Source organism: Rana temporaria, chromosome 13, assembly GCF_905171775.1.
Source record: "Rana temporaria chromosome 13, aRanTem1.1, whole genome shotgun sequence".
In the NCBI taxonomy this organism is placed as follows: domain Eukaryota; kingdom Metazoa; phylum Chordata; class Amphibia; order Anura; family Ranidae; genus Rana; species Rana temporaria.
This window is the reverse complement of record NC_053501.1, coordinates 74,859,789-74,875,704: the sequence shown is the minus strand read 5'-3', so window position 1 is coordinate 74,875,704 and position 15,916 is coordinate 74,859,789. Positions and strand designations below refer to the sequence as shown.

At 42.0% G+C, this 15,916-nt stretch overlaps 1 protein-coding gene across 1 annotated transcript in view; it reads left to right on the top strand.

Moving 5' to 3' along the window:
• DLL4 (delta like canonical Notch ligand 4) overlaps nt 1–15,615 on the top strand; it is a 37,584-nt gene extending 21,969 nt beyond the window's left edge. Inside the window, exons 8-11 of the mRNA XM_040333711.1 lie at nt 4,849–5,068; nt 6,573–7,266; nt 8,565–8,673; nt 14,291–15,615. Coding sequence (XP_040189645.1) covers nt 4,849–5,068; nt 6,573–7,266; nt 8,565–8,673; nt 14,291–14,296 — 1,029 coding nt within the window. The 3' untranslated portion in view covers nt 14,297–15,615. The remainder of the gene's footprint in view (nt 1–4,848; nt 5,069–6,572; nt 7,267–8,564; nt 8,674–14,290) is intronic.
• The last annotated feature ends 301 nt before the right edge of the window (nt 15,616–15,916 follow it).

Here is a 15,916-nt window from a genome sequence, read left to right as displayed (position 1 = left end):
CTGAGGGAGAGCTGGTGGATTCAAGGATTGTCGGACTTGGTCCATAGGGCATTCAACTTGCCAGTACCAGATCTCCAGGTATCGACGGTTTCAGCTTTGGGCTCACTGAGGGCGCCTCAAAGCAATGCTGTGTTTCCGATCCATCCTCTATTAGAGGGAGTTTTGTTCCAAGATTGGAACAGGCCAGATAAGATCTTCTTACCACCTAAGAAGTTCTCTGTCCTATATCCTATGGAAGAAAATTTTTCCAAAAGATGGGCTACTCCTGCAGTGGACGCAGCCATCTCATGTGTTAACAAATCGTTAACATGCCCTGTAGAAAACATACAGGTGTTCAAGGATCCAGTTGATAAGCGCTTGGAAGCACTACTTAAGAACTCCTTCACTACTGCAGGGGCAGTAGTACAGCCAGCTGTGGCTGCGATTGGGGTCGCTCAAGCATTATCGGATCAATTTAAGCAGATGCTTAAACTTATTCCTGCCCAGCAGGCAGAAGAATTTTCGGATGTCCCTAAGGCCATATGTTTTACGGTAGACGCAATCAAGGATTCTATCCAGCAAGCGTCACGTTTATCGTTATCCCTTATCCATATGAGAAGACTCTTATGGTTAAAAAGCTGGGAGGCTGAGCCCCCATGCAAGAAGCTCCTGGTAGGGTTCCCCTTCCATGGAGGACGACTCTTCGGAGAAGACCTAGATAAATACATTCAGACCATTTCAAACGGCAAGAGTACTCTCTTGCCAACTAAGAAGAAGGTTCAGGGGCCTGCGTTTAAACGACAGTATTCCCCTGGGCAGGGGCCCTCTAATGCCAAGCAGTATCGACGGCCTCCTGCAAAAGCAAACTTCGGCTTCAACAGCAGATCACAAGGACAGGCTGTTAGAGGCAAAAGGCAGTGGTTTCGCAAACCAGCAAAACCAGCCCCCAAGCCAACCTTATGAAGGGGCGCCCCCACCCACGAAGGTGGGGGGAAGGCTGCGACTCTTTTTAGAGATTTGGGAAGCCAGCATTCCCGACGAGTGGGTACGGTCTTCCGTGGCCACAGGCTACAAATTAGATTTCCTAAGGTTTCCTCCTCCTCATTTCCAGGAGTCGAGGATTCCAAACGATCCGCCTCGGATTCCGGCCAGTCCTGGAACAGGGGCTGGGTTTCTACTCCAACCTATTCATCATCCAAAATCCAATGGAGATGTCAGGCCAATTTTGGACCTAAAGATGGTAAATGCATATCTAAAGATCCGCTCATTTCGGATGGAATCCGTGCGGTCAGCAGCTGCCACACTCCAGAAGGACGACTTCATGGCGTCCATAGACATAAAGGATGCCTACCTTCATGTTCCAATTTATCAGCCACATCAAAGATATCTACGCTTCATGGTGGCTTCGCGTCACTTCCAATTCGTGGCGCTTCCCTTCGGGTTGGCTACGGCCCCCCGGGTGTTCACGAAGGTCCTAGCTCCGATCCTAGCCAAGCTAAGGATCCAAGGGGTCACGATCCTAGCATACCTGGACGACCTCCTAGTCATAGACCACTCGTCTCCCGGCTTGGAGCGAGCAGTGGCCCTCACGGTCCAATACCTCGAGAGGTTCGGCTGGGTCCTAAATCGAGAAAAGTCAGCTTTCCAGCCCACAAGGCAGTTGGAATATCTCGGCATGAGATTAGACACAGAACAACAAGGAGTGTTCCTACCTCTGAGGAAGGTAAAAGCCATCAAGGAATTAATCCTACTGGTTCTAAGCAAGAAAGAACCGACTATTCGCCTATGTATGAGGTTACTAGGCAAGATGGTGGCCACGTTCGAGGCGGTACCATACGCCCAGAGCCACACTCGCATCCTACAGGCAGCCATCCTGTCAGCATGGAGCAGAAGGCCACAGGCCTTGGATATCCCGTTGCCGCTCTTATCAAGAGTCCGACAAAGTCTGTGTTGGTGGTTAGACCCTCAGAATCTACTGAAGGGGAAGTCTTTCAGCCCAGTGGCTTGGAAGATAGTGACCACAGACGCCAGCCTGACGGGCTGGGGAGCAATTTTGGATGGTTGCACTCGCCAAGGTACTTGGGCAAAGCCAGAGAAGCAGTTGCCCATCAACATCTTGGAGCTCAGAGCTGCTCGACTAGCCCTCAGGGCTTGGACGTCAAAATTGCAGGGGTTCCCGGTGAGAATTCAATCAGACAATGCCACGGCCGTGGCATACATAAATCACCAAGGGGGAACCAGGAGTCAAGCCGCTCAGAGAGAGGTGAGCTTGATTCTCCTATGGGCAGAGGCGCATGTGCCCTGCATATCGGCAATATTCATTCCAGGAGTGGACAACTTTCAGGCGGACTTCTTAAGCCGCCAGACTCTATGGCCGGGGGAATGGTCTCTGCATCCACAAGTCTTTCAAGCACTCTGCCAAAGATGGGGAGTGCCGGACGTGGATATCATGGCATCGAGACTCAACAAGAAACTAGACAGGTTCATATCCCGCTCAAGGGATCCGATGGCCTGCGGAACCGATGCGTTGGTTTGCCCTTGGCATCAGTTCAAACTTCTTTATGCGTTTCCCCCGCTCCAGTTACTACCCCGCCTGCTGCGCAGGATCCGGGTGGAACACATACCAGTCATCCTGGTAGCTCCAGCATGGCCCAGAAGGGCATGGTACTCACTCATCCTAAAGATGGTAGTGGGAGACCCTTGGACTCTTCCTCTACGGCCAGACCTGCTATCGCAAGGTCCGATCCTCCACCCTGCCTTACGGCATCTAAATTTGACGGCCTGGAAGCTGAATCCCTGATTCTCAGGGGTAGAGGTCTGTCTCAGAAAGTAGTCTCTACCCTAATCAGAGCCAGGAAACCGGTCTCTAGGGTGATTTATTACAGGGTCTGGAAGGCCTATGTAGGCTGGTGTGAGTCCAAGCGATGGCTTTCTCGCAAATTTACCATCGATAGAGTATTAAGTTTTCTCCAGCTAGGAGTGGATAAAGGATTGGCATTAAGCACAATCAAAGGACAGATTTCTGCTCTGTCAGTGTGGTTTCAGCGGCCGCTGGCCACCCACTCGCTGGTTAAGACCTTCCTTCAAGGGGTCTTACGTATTAGACCTCCAGTTAAATCCCCGCTTTGTCCGTGGGATTTAAATCTTGTTCTGTCAAGTTTACAGAAACAACCGTTTGAGCCGTTGGCTGAAATTCCTTTGGTTCTACTGACAAGGAAGTTAGTATTTTTGGTTGCCATAGTTTCCGCAAGAAGAGTTTCGGAGCTAGCGGCCTTATCCTGTAAGGAACCATATCTTGTTTTTCATAAGGACAGGGTCGTTCTCCGCCCTCATCCTTCCTTCCTACCGAAGGTCATATCCAGTTTTCATTTGAACCAGGATTTGGTATTACCATCCTTCTTCCCTAAACCTACTTCCAGAAAGGAAGGGTTGCTGCATACCTTGGATATTGTCAGGGCCATGAAGGCCTATCTTAAAGCTACAAAGAAGATCCGGAAAACAGATGTGCTGTTCATTCTACCGGATGGGCCCAAGAAGGGGCAGGCAGCTGCAAAGTCTACCATTTCTAGGTGGATTAAGCAATTAATCACTCAGGCCTACGGCTTGAAAGGGTTGCCTCCTCCAGTATCATTAAAGGCTCATTCTACTAGAGCCATGGGCGCCTCCTGGGCAGCACACCACCAGATCTCTATGGCTCAAGTTTGCAAGGCGGCAACCTGGTCTTCTGTCCACACGTTTACAAAATTCTACAAGTTGGACGTAAGAAGGAATACTGATACTGCCTTCGGGCAGGCAGTGCTGCAGGCTGCAGTTTGAGACCCTCGGATTCCGGGGGCTCCTCTTTTTTGAGTTAAATTTAAAATTTAAAATTATTTTTCTCAACTAAGTTGGATTTATTATGATTTGAGTATATCTCTAAATTAAATCCTTTTGTCTTGGAGATGTTCTCCCTCCCCTCATTGTAAGCATTGCTTTGGGACATCCCATATAGTAATGAATGCCGCTCTGTGTCCCGTGATGTACGATAAAGAAAAAGAGATTTTTAATACAGCTTACCTGTAAAATCTTTTTCTTGGAGTACATCACGGGACACAGAGCTCCCACCCCTCTTTTTTGAGGACCATTTTGGGAGGCATACTGCTTGCTACAAAACTGAGGTACTCCTCCTATGGGAGGGGGTTATATAGGGAGGGGCATTTCCTGTTTGAGATTGCCAGTGTCTACACCTGAAGGTACTCCATATAACCCATATAGTAATGAATGCCGCTCTGTGTCCCGTGATGTACTCCAAGAAAAAGATTTTACAGGTAAGCTGTATTAAAAATCTCTTTTTTTATTTTCTAAATTGGTTCTTGTAAGCTAGTGCATTGTTGGTTTACTAACCTTTTCCTTCGATTTTCCTTCTAAAAGTTTTTTTTTCTTTGTCTGAATTTCTCACTTCCTGTTCCTCCTCAGTAAGCTTGCCCCCATCATCCGAGCCGTTCTGGCTGGGGGTTAGTGAGCATGCTCGCCCCCTCCCTTGGTACTACATCCCTGCGGGGAGACGCTGTGAACATTCTGGCTGGGGGGGTGAACACAGCGTCTCCCCGCAGGGATATAGTTCCAAGGGAGGGGGCGAGCACACTCACTAACCCCCAGCCAGAACGGCTTGGATGAAGGGGGCAAGCTTACTGAGGAGGAACAGGAAGTGGGAGATTCAGACAAAGAAAAAAATCATTTAGAAGGTAAATCAAAGGAAAAGGTAAGTGAACCAACAATGCACTAGCTTAAAGGAACCTATTTAGAAAATAAAAAACAAACCTTTACAGCCCCTTTAAGCATCAGATACCTGATAATCATAATAACATTTTTTTTCTGTTTTTCTCCTAGGATGTGGATAGTGGCTATGTCTGTGAATGTCCACAAGGATATCAAGGAACCCACTGTGAACACAGTGTGCTAAATTGTGCAGATTCTCCATGTTTTAATGGTGGTACATGTAGAGAACGAGAGATGGGTGCCAGCTATGCCTGCCTATGCCCACTAGGATTTACAGGTTCTAACTGTGAAAAGAAAGAGGACAAATGTACAAACAATCCTTGTTTAAATGGTGCGTGTTTTTTAAATTAATTTATACATTTTCTTAGTAAACCAACAGCATATTTCCATATTTAAAGCTTCTGCTTTAAGTAAATAACCTTCCTGGGACGCAAGCTTTATGTTTGACACACTAATACACTTATACAAAGCTACATAATTGTTTGAGAACATTGAGCAGCCTTAAGGAGACTTTATCACCTTGCCAATGTAGGCCAAAGTGACTGTGTCTCTTCACAGGGTCCCTTCCCCTCATCTCTGACCTCCTTATACTCACCTTGCCTCTACTCCCTCACTGCTCCTTCCTGTCTTAGCTGATACCAAAATCAGCACTGTCAGCAAACCAGGGGAGCACTGTGTTACTTCATTGGTCATGTGACAATGTACGGGCCTTGTGAGTGGTTGTGAAGCCACCGAGGGCAGCACAGCAACTTTGTGGTCCTTGTTTAAATCTCTACCAGAACACTGTGTGCTGAAATTGGAACGTTCTCCTTGTGTTTGCAACTGGGTCCCCTGCTTTTGGTTTCCTACCACACTCCAAAAATATGCTAGTAGGTTATTTGCCCCCTGTCTAAATTGTTAGTATTATGTGTGTACAAACTGGGTATGCTAATGGGGAGAGTTAAGGAAAGACCTGGAGACCTACACATTAATATCACCAGGAAAATTTTATGGAAAAGGTCCCCAAGTGTATCAGACATGGTCCCCAGAGATCTGCCCTATAGGATCATCAGGAGTCTGACACCAAGCTCAAGGACTATGACAGTGAGGAAAGTTACATGCGCCCCAATACCCAAAGATGCCATATAGTGCATATATGTTGTTGGGAGCAGAGAGAGGGTTGTAATTCTTCATATAAATAAATAGAAAATTTAAGTCTGTACTCTGACTACTACAAATGAGTGCTGTAATTGTGTCATGGGAGAGCAGGTGAAGAACTGCTGTTAAAATGTTGTCTACAACAGCCTGAGATAATTCATAACTTTAACTGGTGATTCCACCCATTACTGGGCACTGACTACTTCACTATTGGTTTTTGGCTGACTTTGTATCTAGTTCATTGCAGAAATACATATTATATGCATTCTGGATTTTCTAGTTATGTGTTTTAAAATATATCTAAAGCCAACAACTATGTTTTTTCATAGTTACATTCATTTTGGGTGGAATAGGAAAGAGTATTTTTTTGCCATCTGTGCCTCATTGGGCAGATTTCTCTTCACATTCTGCCCAATAGACAAAGCAGGAAATCAGAAGGAAGCCTCTCCAAAGTGAGGGAAATGCTCTATTAGACCATGTCACTGGAACAGGAGTCCTCAGGCAAGGATTTCCCCTCACCTCCTGTAATGGTGATGAGTTAAACATTTTTGGCTATTGACCTCCCTTTCAGTTTTGGTGATAGTCAACAAAAAAAATAAACTGCATCCCCCTAGCAGAGAGTCGGATAATGAAATGTGTTTAGGCTATATGTATTCCATATTGTTAAATAATTAATATATTATATTTGTCCTTAACAGGTGGTCAGTGTTATGTCTTTGGTTACGCACAGCTGTGTCGCTGTCCTTCTGGATACGGAGGCCCAACATGTGCTATTAACATAAATCACTGTGCAAAGAACCCATGTTCCAATGGTGGTACCTGCTATGACTTGCATGGTGACTATGGCTGCATTTGTTCACCTGGATTTACTGGGAAAAACTGTGATGTCAAATCCATAGATGAGTGTGCTGTGAACCCTTGTAAAAATGGGGGATCGTGTCATGTTGTGCCTTATGAAAAAAACATTGCTTGTGTCTGTCCCTTTGGGTTCATGGGAAGCCACTGCGAATTCCAGGCTCGGGAATTTCCCTGGGTTGCCGTGTTTATGGGTGCTGGTATGGTGGGACTCCTAGTCCTGTTGTGCATGATCTTCATTGTTGTTAGACATTTTCGTCAACAACCACAGCAAGACACAAAGACGATGAACAATTTATCGGATTTCCAAAAAGACAACCTGATACCAGCCTCACAGTTAAAGAATATAAACAAAAAGAAGGATATTGAAGTGGATTTTGGTCTGGATAAATCAAACTACAAGTTAAAAAACCATACATTAGACTGTAATATAACCAATGGACTAATTGGTGTTGGCAATGGAATTGCAAAAGGAGACAATTTTTACAATAGTGAGAAATGTTTAGAAGACGAGAAATACCCACTTCGTTTACACAGGTAAGACAAAAAGAAAAAAAAACATATACCACTTTTGTAATTAATGCTGAATTTACATATAGCCACAATTCTAAAAGAAAAAAAAAATGGGCCTTAGTATTAACATATATTTCTTTAAAGAACTTTCTCTACTGCGTTTTATAACAAGCAATTAATTTAACTTTCCATCTGTAATTTCCCAAGTAAAGCCTTGACCCTTTCCAGCAGTTTTCATTTGAAACTCTTTAGTAAAATATTTCTATCCTGATGTATTTATTTTTATGAATTATTGCATTTCCTTCCACTTGTAATTTCTTGGAATATCTATTAGTAACTAGTAAAAGGGATAGAGGGACTGACATTTGGCCCTGGCATCTTCTGCGTCTGTCTTTATTGGCTAATGTGGCACGACATTACGCATGCACTGTGCTGAAATGTAATCTGAGATGCTTGTACAGCTCAGATTACATTCCAGCACAGTGAATGCGTAATGTCTGTCATCCCACACTAGCCAATGAAGACGGCCGCAGAAGATGCCAGGGACAAATGTCAGGCTGTTAAAGGAGAGGTAAGTATATAGTAAGGTACTTTATATAGTGACGATAATTCATGCAGCGCTTTAAATATATTAGGACACTGTCTGCTCCCAGTTTTTGAAAGCAGGACTTTAGTTCAGCTTTAAGCTTTGCCCTAACATTAAACTGAAAGTTAAAGCCAGTGCTCCATTCCAACAGAGGGGCAATGCCTGGAGCCCAAGGTATACCATACCATATTTTTTAATCCCACCCCACACCCTCTTAATTGTCTTTTCCCTGGAGGGTGTTGGCTTATTGCTGGCTTTCATCAGAAGTTGAAGCCCTGTTTACCACTTGGGCCTGGAATCTAGGGTCCTCCCTAGAGTGACACAGAAACTGATTTAAAAATAAATGCCCAAAATCATGTCTACCGTATACAACTTTTTTGTTTTGCTGACTTGTTTTAAAGCTGGAAGTTCCAGGGCTGCCACCCTTAACCTTTCTTATCTTCTTGACTTGAAAAAAAAAACATAAATTGGAGTGCTAGAGCTAAAATTTTGCACTGCCATTAATTTCTCCCCTGACAGGTTCCCTTTAAAAAGTACCATTTCAAATCGTTTCTTCAAGCTAAGAAACTTTTGCAGAATCAATAACCTGTTCTGTAGATAATCATAGTATACTTAATTCAAGTTAAATGTATATGCATACAGATATGGTATAATTCCTTCTAAAAATGTAGAAACAGAACATAGACTTTAACTACCACCATTGTTTGCTCATGAGCTTTTTTCTTTTCCTTCTCAGTGAAAAGCCAGAGTGTAGAATATCAACGATATGTTCCCCAAGGGATTCAATGTACCAGTCAATTTATGTGATAGCAGAGGAACTGAACGAATGTGTGATAGCTACAGAGGTAAGGACACCACTGCTCCACACCACTCACCGGATAATGTTTCTAGTGAAGCCGATACTTCTCCTTATGCCAGAGATGAATCACCTAGATAGCACAACAGTTCCTTAAAGAAATGTACAAATGTTTTTCACATATTCTCTTTATTGTTTATGGGTCACAACTAAAAAAAAATACCTTTTTAAAATATTTCTTCTTTAGTCTTCTGTCAGCACACAGCTAGTATTCTCCTTTTGCCTCATTAAGTATTGTATCATTCTCACCTATATCGAAAGAAAGCTTTTGTTTACAGAAGTCAATGGGTCATAGCAGCAGGGACTCATCCCATATCAGACTGCATAGTCCAAGATTTTTGCAGCAAGAAAAATGGAAGCCCCAAAGCAAGCTTTGTAGTTTGTTTATTTAGGTTCAGAGAATCCTTTGTTATAATATGAATAGCTATAAGAAAAAAACAATGTTAAATGGTAAACCTATACATTTTTTTTGCCCAAAACCAATATGATTTCTACGTATATTTATAATATATGGCTTCTATTTAAAGTGGGGTTTCACCCATTTAAAAGTGAGCAGCTACAAAAAGTGTAGCTTCTGACTTTTAATAAACAGACACTCACCTGTCCCAAAGTCCAGCGATATGGCCGTCTGGAGCCTAATTTCTCTCCCCCTCATCTCTGCGGTGCCGGCATTGCAAGTGTGGGCACCTGGCTTCACAGCGGGACATGCGCGAGCCGCACAGAGGGTTGTGAATGGCTGGGCAATCTTTTGGGACCTGTGACATGTCCCAGAAGATTGGAGGGAGGGAGGAAGAAAAGTTAACTTCCGCTCGGTGCCAGGAGAGGAAATGGGAGCTGGGTACCTGTGAAAACTAGGACCCCCCTTAGTAGCGGAAGTTCAATTTTTGGGTGAAATTCGGCTTTAAGGAAAGCATGCATGCACGAATATGCATGTACCTGTATGCTACTGTGCAAGGTTTTCTCTGTATGTAGACATCTATACATATTTATTTTTGTTTGTGGAATCTATGCAGTATTGGTTAAAAAAAATAAAAGAAAAAGCCCTTTTTGGAAAAATTCTGATTTGACCTAACAAAATAAAAATAAAAAAGCTTTGTATATGCACAAATAGAAATGTGGATACCATTGACCTGAACTCTCATTCAGAAAATTTTAATTGCAAAGCTTTAGTTCTGATGCTTATGGCTTTATTGCTTGGAATCCCTCACATGCAAGCAGCTGATAAGTTCTGACTTTCAATGAAGTACAGAAGCTGGTGATAGCCATGCAACTAGTATTTTGAAAAGAAGTGCAGCAATGATACTTAGATATTTCTTTCAGTACAGGTCATCTTTATAGAGAATCTGTTAGCAGTTTAAGGCCTGGTTCACACCTATGCATTTTTTAGTGCGTTTTCAGTTTTGCAGAAACACACTACTGTCCATTTAACATGGTTTCCTATGGATGTAGTTTACATCTATGCATTTTATGGAAAGGGTCTGACTTTTTTCTGGTTTTTGATTCCATAGACTTCAATGGATCAAAAACATGTATTGAAAAATGCAAAACAGGAATATGCAAACTGCAACCTGCATAGGTGTGAATCGGGCCTTAGACAACATGTTTGCTTACCAGTACAGAAATTAACAAACTGCAACATTGACACTAATGCCCTGTACACACGATCGATTCGTCTGTGAAAACGGTCCGATTGACCGCTTTCATCGGACGAACTAATCGTGTGTGGGCCGCATCGTTTTTTTTCCCATCGGTGAAAAAACTTAGAACCTGTTTTAAAATTATCTGATGGTTAAAAAACTGATATAAAAAACGATCGTCTGTGGGGAAATGCATCGGTCAAAAATCCACGCATGCTCAGAATCAAGTCGACGTATGCTCGGAAGCATTGAACTTTTTTCTCTGCACGTCATTGTGTTTTACGTCACCGCGTTGGACACGATCAGATTGTTAACTGATGGTGTGTAGGCAAGACTGATGAAAGTCAGCTTCATCGGATATCTGATGAAAAAATCCATCGGTCCGTTTTCATCGGATGAACCGATCGTGTGTATGTGGCATTATGGGTTGATTTACTGAAGGCAAATCCACTCTGCACTACAAGTGCACTTGGAAGTGCAGTCGCTGTAAATCTGAGGGGTAGATCTGAAATGAGGGGAAGCTCTGATGATTTTATCATCCAGTGATGTACAAGAAAAAACGCTGTTTTTTATTTTCCTTGCATGCCCCCTTTGGATCTACAGCAACTGCACTTCTAAGTGCACTTGCAGTGCACTTGTAGTGCAAAGTGGATTTGCCTTTAGTAAATCAACCTCTAAGTGTCGGTTCACACTGGCACAACTTGTCAGGCAACCAAGTCACGCTCCATTCAGTGCAATGGAACAATTCTATGTCGCTCCAACTTAGAAAAAGGTTCCTGCACTGTTTGGGAGCCACTTTGGAGCGGCGTGCATCGACTTCTATTAACCTCCCTGGCGGTATGATTATTTCAGATTTTAGGTGCTGAAAGCGGTACCATTATTTGCATGGAAATTTTGGCGTTTTATACCGTAGGCCTGTAATTTTTTAGGAATAACTCACTTAAATCTGACCAAACAAGAGTCTAGTAGGCATCCCGGGTATGACATTTTTTTAAAAACAAAATTATAAATTATAACAAATAATAATATAATTATAATAAAAATTATTCAATAATGTAATCAACTCAAAATCACTGAAATTTGCTCAGTTGCAGAATTGTCGCTGTCATTACTTTAATTTTTTTATGACGAATTTCCCCACAAATCGCTATCGCACAATTCTGCAAGTGATTATAATTTATTATCGCTGTTTTCTAGCTGCTCTAAAACCATTTTTGACATAAAGGGACACTTTTGGTTGCTATGGACAATCTACAGTTTGCAGGCAGAAAGAACAGTTTTTATTATATAAAAGAACATGTAGGGCACTGGGCAGACCACTAGGGACAAGGGGTGTGTGTATTTTTTTACATACAGTACTGTAATCTATAAGATTACAGTATACTGTATGTAATGTGTTTGTTTACCTTTTTGAATTTGGCGCCGTTCTCCGCCCCCGTGCGTCGTAACGTCGCAGGGAACAGAGATCGGCGGCACACAGAGGCACTGTGTGAATCGAGCGAGCGCCTGCTCGCTCACACAGCACGGTGGCATCGCTGGATCCAGGGACAAGGTAAGTAAACCAAGCCTGTGGATTCAGCGAGGCGAGCCAGAGTCTGACTCGGAGTTACCGATCGTAGCACAGAAATGTAACCCAGAGTCAGACTGGGGAATACCACCAGGGGGGTTAAAGAAGTCCTTTGCAAGCCATGCTGAAGTCGTGTTGTGTGGGGCGGATTCAGAGTCCGGTGACTTTGCAGCCGCCCTAATGTGAACCGAGCCTAATGCCTTGTACACACAATAGGAATTTCTGATGGACTAAAATCTGATGGAATTTTTTGTCGGAATTCCGATCAAGTTGTCTTCCATCAGTCTTGCCTACACACTGTCAGACAAAATTCCGACCGTACAAAACGCGGTGACGTAAAACACTACGACGAGCAGAGAAAAATGAAGTTTAATGCTTCAGAGCATGTGTCGACTTGCTTCTGAGAATGCGTAGGAATTTTCTCCAACTGAGTTCCACACAGACGATCGGAATTTCCCATCGGATTTTATTCCATCAGATAAATTTAAAACATGTTCTATTTTTTTTACTCTGATGGAAAAAAAATCCTATGGGCCCACACACGATAGGAGTTTCTGATGAAAAAATGCCATCAGACTGTTTTCATCAGAAATTCCTATCGTGTGTACAAGTCATTAGGCCTCATGCACACTGGGCTTAAAAAAACGCTTTTACACACTTTTTTTCTTAACCTCCCTAGCGGTATTCCCGAGTGTGGCTCGGGGTTAAATTTCAGTACCATTAGCTGTAACCCTGAGCCAATCCTGCGATGCCCCCCCACTGAGTCCGCTGGAGGCCAGGCTCCGTTCCCTGCGAACGTCGCAACGCCTGTCGGCAAATGCAAAAAGTACACAAAACATAACACTTACAGTACACTGTAATCTTACAGATTACTTTCTTGTATGAAATCATTTCACATCCCTTTTGTCCCTAGTTGTTTGTCCATTGCCCTGCATGCAGTTGTATGTTATTTATACTGTTCTTTCTGCCTGGAAACTTGAGATTGTCCATGGCAACCAAAAAGCGTCCCTTTATGTCAAAAATGGTTTTAGACCAGCTAGAAAACAGCGATAATAAATTAGAACACTTGCAGAATTGAGTGGTAGTGAATCGTGGGGAAATTCATTTTATTATTATTATTATTATTATTATATATTTTTTTATAATTATTTATACCTATTTATTATATTATGATTTTGTGTTTCAAACTTTATCATACCCGGGATCCCTACTAGACTCTGGTTTGGACAGATTTAAGTGTGTTATTACTAAGAATTACAGGCCTACAATATAAAACGCCAAATTTCTATGCAAAACAATTGTACCGCTTTGAGTTGCAAAAATCTGACATAATCATACCGCTAGGGTGGTTTAGCCTGCAAAAGCACCTATATTAGGCTATGAGGTTGATTTACTAAAACGGAAGAAAGCGCACTCTAGAGAGGAACTAAAGAGCAAAATAAACACTGAACGCGCTAGACACATTTTGGTACATTTGACCATTTAATGCATTTTAATGGCCATAACAAAATAATATTCAGCTAGAGCCCAGGTTCACACTGAGCTGCGGGAATGAAGCCGCGCGAGTTCTCACACGAGTTCTCACACGAGTTCTCACACGAGTTCTCACACGAGTTCTCACACGAGTTCTCACACGAGTTCTCACACGAGTTCTCACACGAGTTCTCACACGAGTTCTCACACGAGTTCTCACACGAGTTCTCACACGAGTTCACTCCCGCATGTCAGTCCTGATTTCGGACGCGATTTCAGAGACATCTGTGCAGGTTTCTGCACAGATGTTAATGTAAATCGCAGCCCAAAATCGCAAAAAGTAGTACAGAATGACTCTGAAATCGGTGCAGCGCCACAAATGCGGTGTCACACCGATTTGGACGGTGCCATAGATGTCAATTGCCGCCGATTTGACAGGTCAAAACGCTCCAGTGTGAACCAGGGCTTGGATACATTTTTAAGCAGGAGTTCTGGCATCCAGGGGGGAAAAGTAAACGCCTTGTGTGCATAAAGTGTATTGTTTAATGAATTGTAATATCGTCAAAGTAATAGGCTTTCTTCAGGTAATAGGTCCCAATTGTACATTTTTAGATTTTGTACACTATACTACAATAAACATGTATGTATTCACAATTTGAAGTGGCTATATTGTACTTTGCCAATCGTTTTTATTTCCATTAGTTACAACTTAGAGACCCCGTCACCTTATCTATTCAAGGCACAATGGCAAGGTCTATTCTAAGCTAGTTCCCTAATTCTGTTCTGCCAGTCCTTCAATCTTTGTAGTTGCAGCAAAATCCCAGGTATCATCATGTGACTGTGTTGAGTCTAGCTATTGAGATTTAGATCTAATTCCTTTTATGACTCTTTCCCTTTACTTATGCAGTTTTTTTTTTTGTTTTTTTTAGGTGTAAGTTCAGAAATGCAACTGTCACATCCTCTCAAAGGCCACAGAATGGAGGCATGCTGTGTAGCCATGTTTACAATTCAGTGATTCAGGACTGGAGGTGATTTTGATCACATATGTGCAACATGCTGCTTTCAGAAGACTGAATATTCTGAGCTGAAGGGAACAGACTGTGAATTTGCAGGAGTCACAAAAGACTTTTTACTCCTGGGCTCTCCTAGACGTTTAGGAACTCAATCAACAGAATGTAACAAACTGGATTATACATTTTCTTTCAAATAGACATATGATTTCAAGCTGGTTTCTTAAAGTGTCCTTTTGAGGCTTCACATTACTTGTTAAAAAATTGCAATATAAATTGCTGTGCCAGCAATGGCTGTTGGCAATTCATATCATAGAACATCTCCAGAAGAAAGTGAATGGAATAAAGTTTGCTACGCAGAATGCAAGTCTTGCTATCAAGATTGTTCTCCTGCTGTGTTTAGAAGTGCCTAAAGAATGTCCCAAGAATCCAAGTCGTGTTGGGTGAAGCTCACTACTTTCACATGTAATACCTGAACAGTATTAAGCTAGGAGATTTCTTGGAAATTTCTACCCTGCTAAAGAGGTTTTGGGACATGATCGTGGAAAGTGCTGTGTGGACATTTCTGTTAATCCTGTTATTAAATAATGCACACAGGTTGGTAGCCTGTGCAAGTCTTTAGCCAGCAAACTGTAGTAGTCAAAGCCTTATGTTGCATGACAAGTCAATGAAGTTGGCCACTTTTTAATAATTCCTTTTGCACTACTGAGAATTGTGATTTAGTACTTTATTGTCTTTTTAAATAGCGAACACTATCAGTTTGGTGACAGGTCTGTTTTCCACAGCCTTAATGTTGTGAAACTGCATCAAATGCCCTTATTAACATATATAAATGTAGGTTTATTCCAATTAAGTGCATTATGTTATTTAACTTATATACCATGACTGTTATTGCCATAACATAAACTCTCCAGTGACTTAACTCTAGCTCTGTCCAAACATTCAAAATGCTGTTCATCTAAATCTGTATCAGTGTCTTTTTCCTGTAAAAGGATTTTGAAATGCAAAATGTCAGTTCAATAGGCTAGGAGGTTTTTCAATTCTGTTGTGCTATTGAATCAAATTTCGTTTAAGCAATAATGTTGATAGCTGTGAGAATTCTATGATTTGTTATAACCAAAATTAATATTTGGAGGGAAGCAGGGACAAGAAAATTTACAGCAGCTATATCGGTTTATTGTGACGCATTGCTTAATTCTGTAATGTTTAAAAAAAATACACACTGATTCACTACTGAGCTAGAACTCTAATGTCTCCATTGTTTTTTTTCTTGATATCCAACCATAGCGGTAATGGTTCGCTCACCTGAATACGAGACTAGAATTCAATAATAGATGTGTTGGCTGCAGCTTGCTATAATTTTTTTTTTGTTTGTTTTGTTTAACTAGCATTTCAATAATTTAATGATGAATCAAGAGCACTGAACTTTTTACATTTTATAGCATTGTTTTGTATATAATGTATATTTATAATCAAAACAAATGTAAATATGTTTATTATGTCATGTTTTAATGTGTTAGCAACAAAGTTTCAGTTATATTTTTG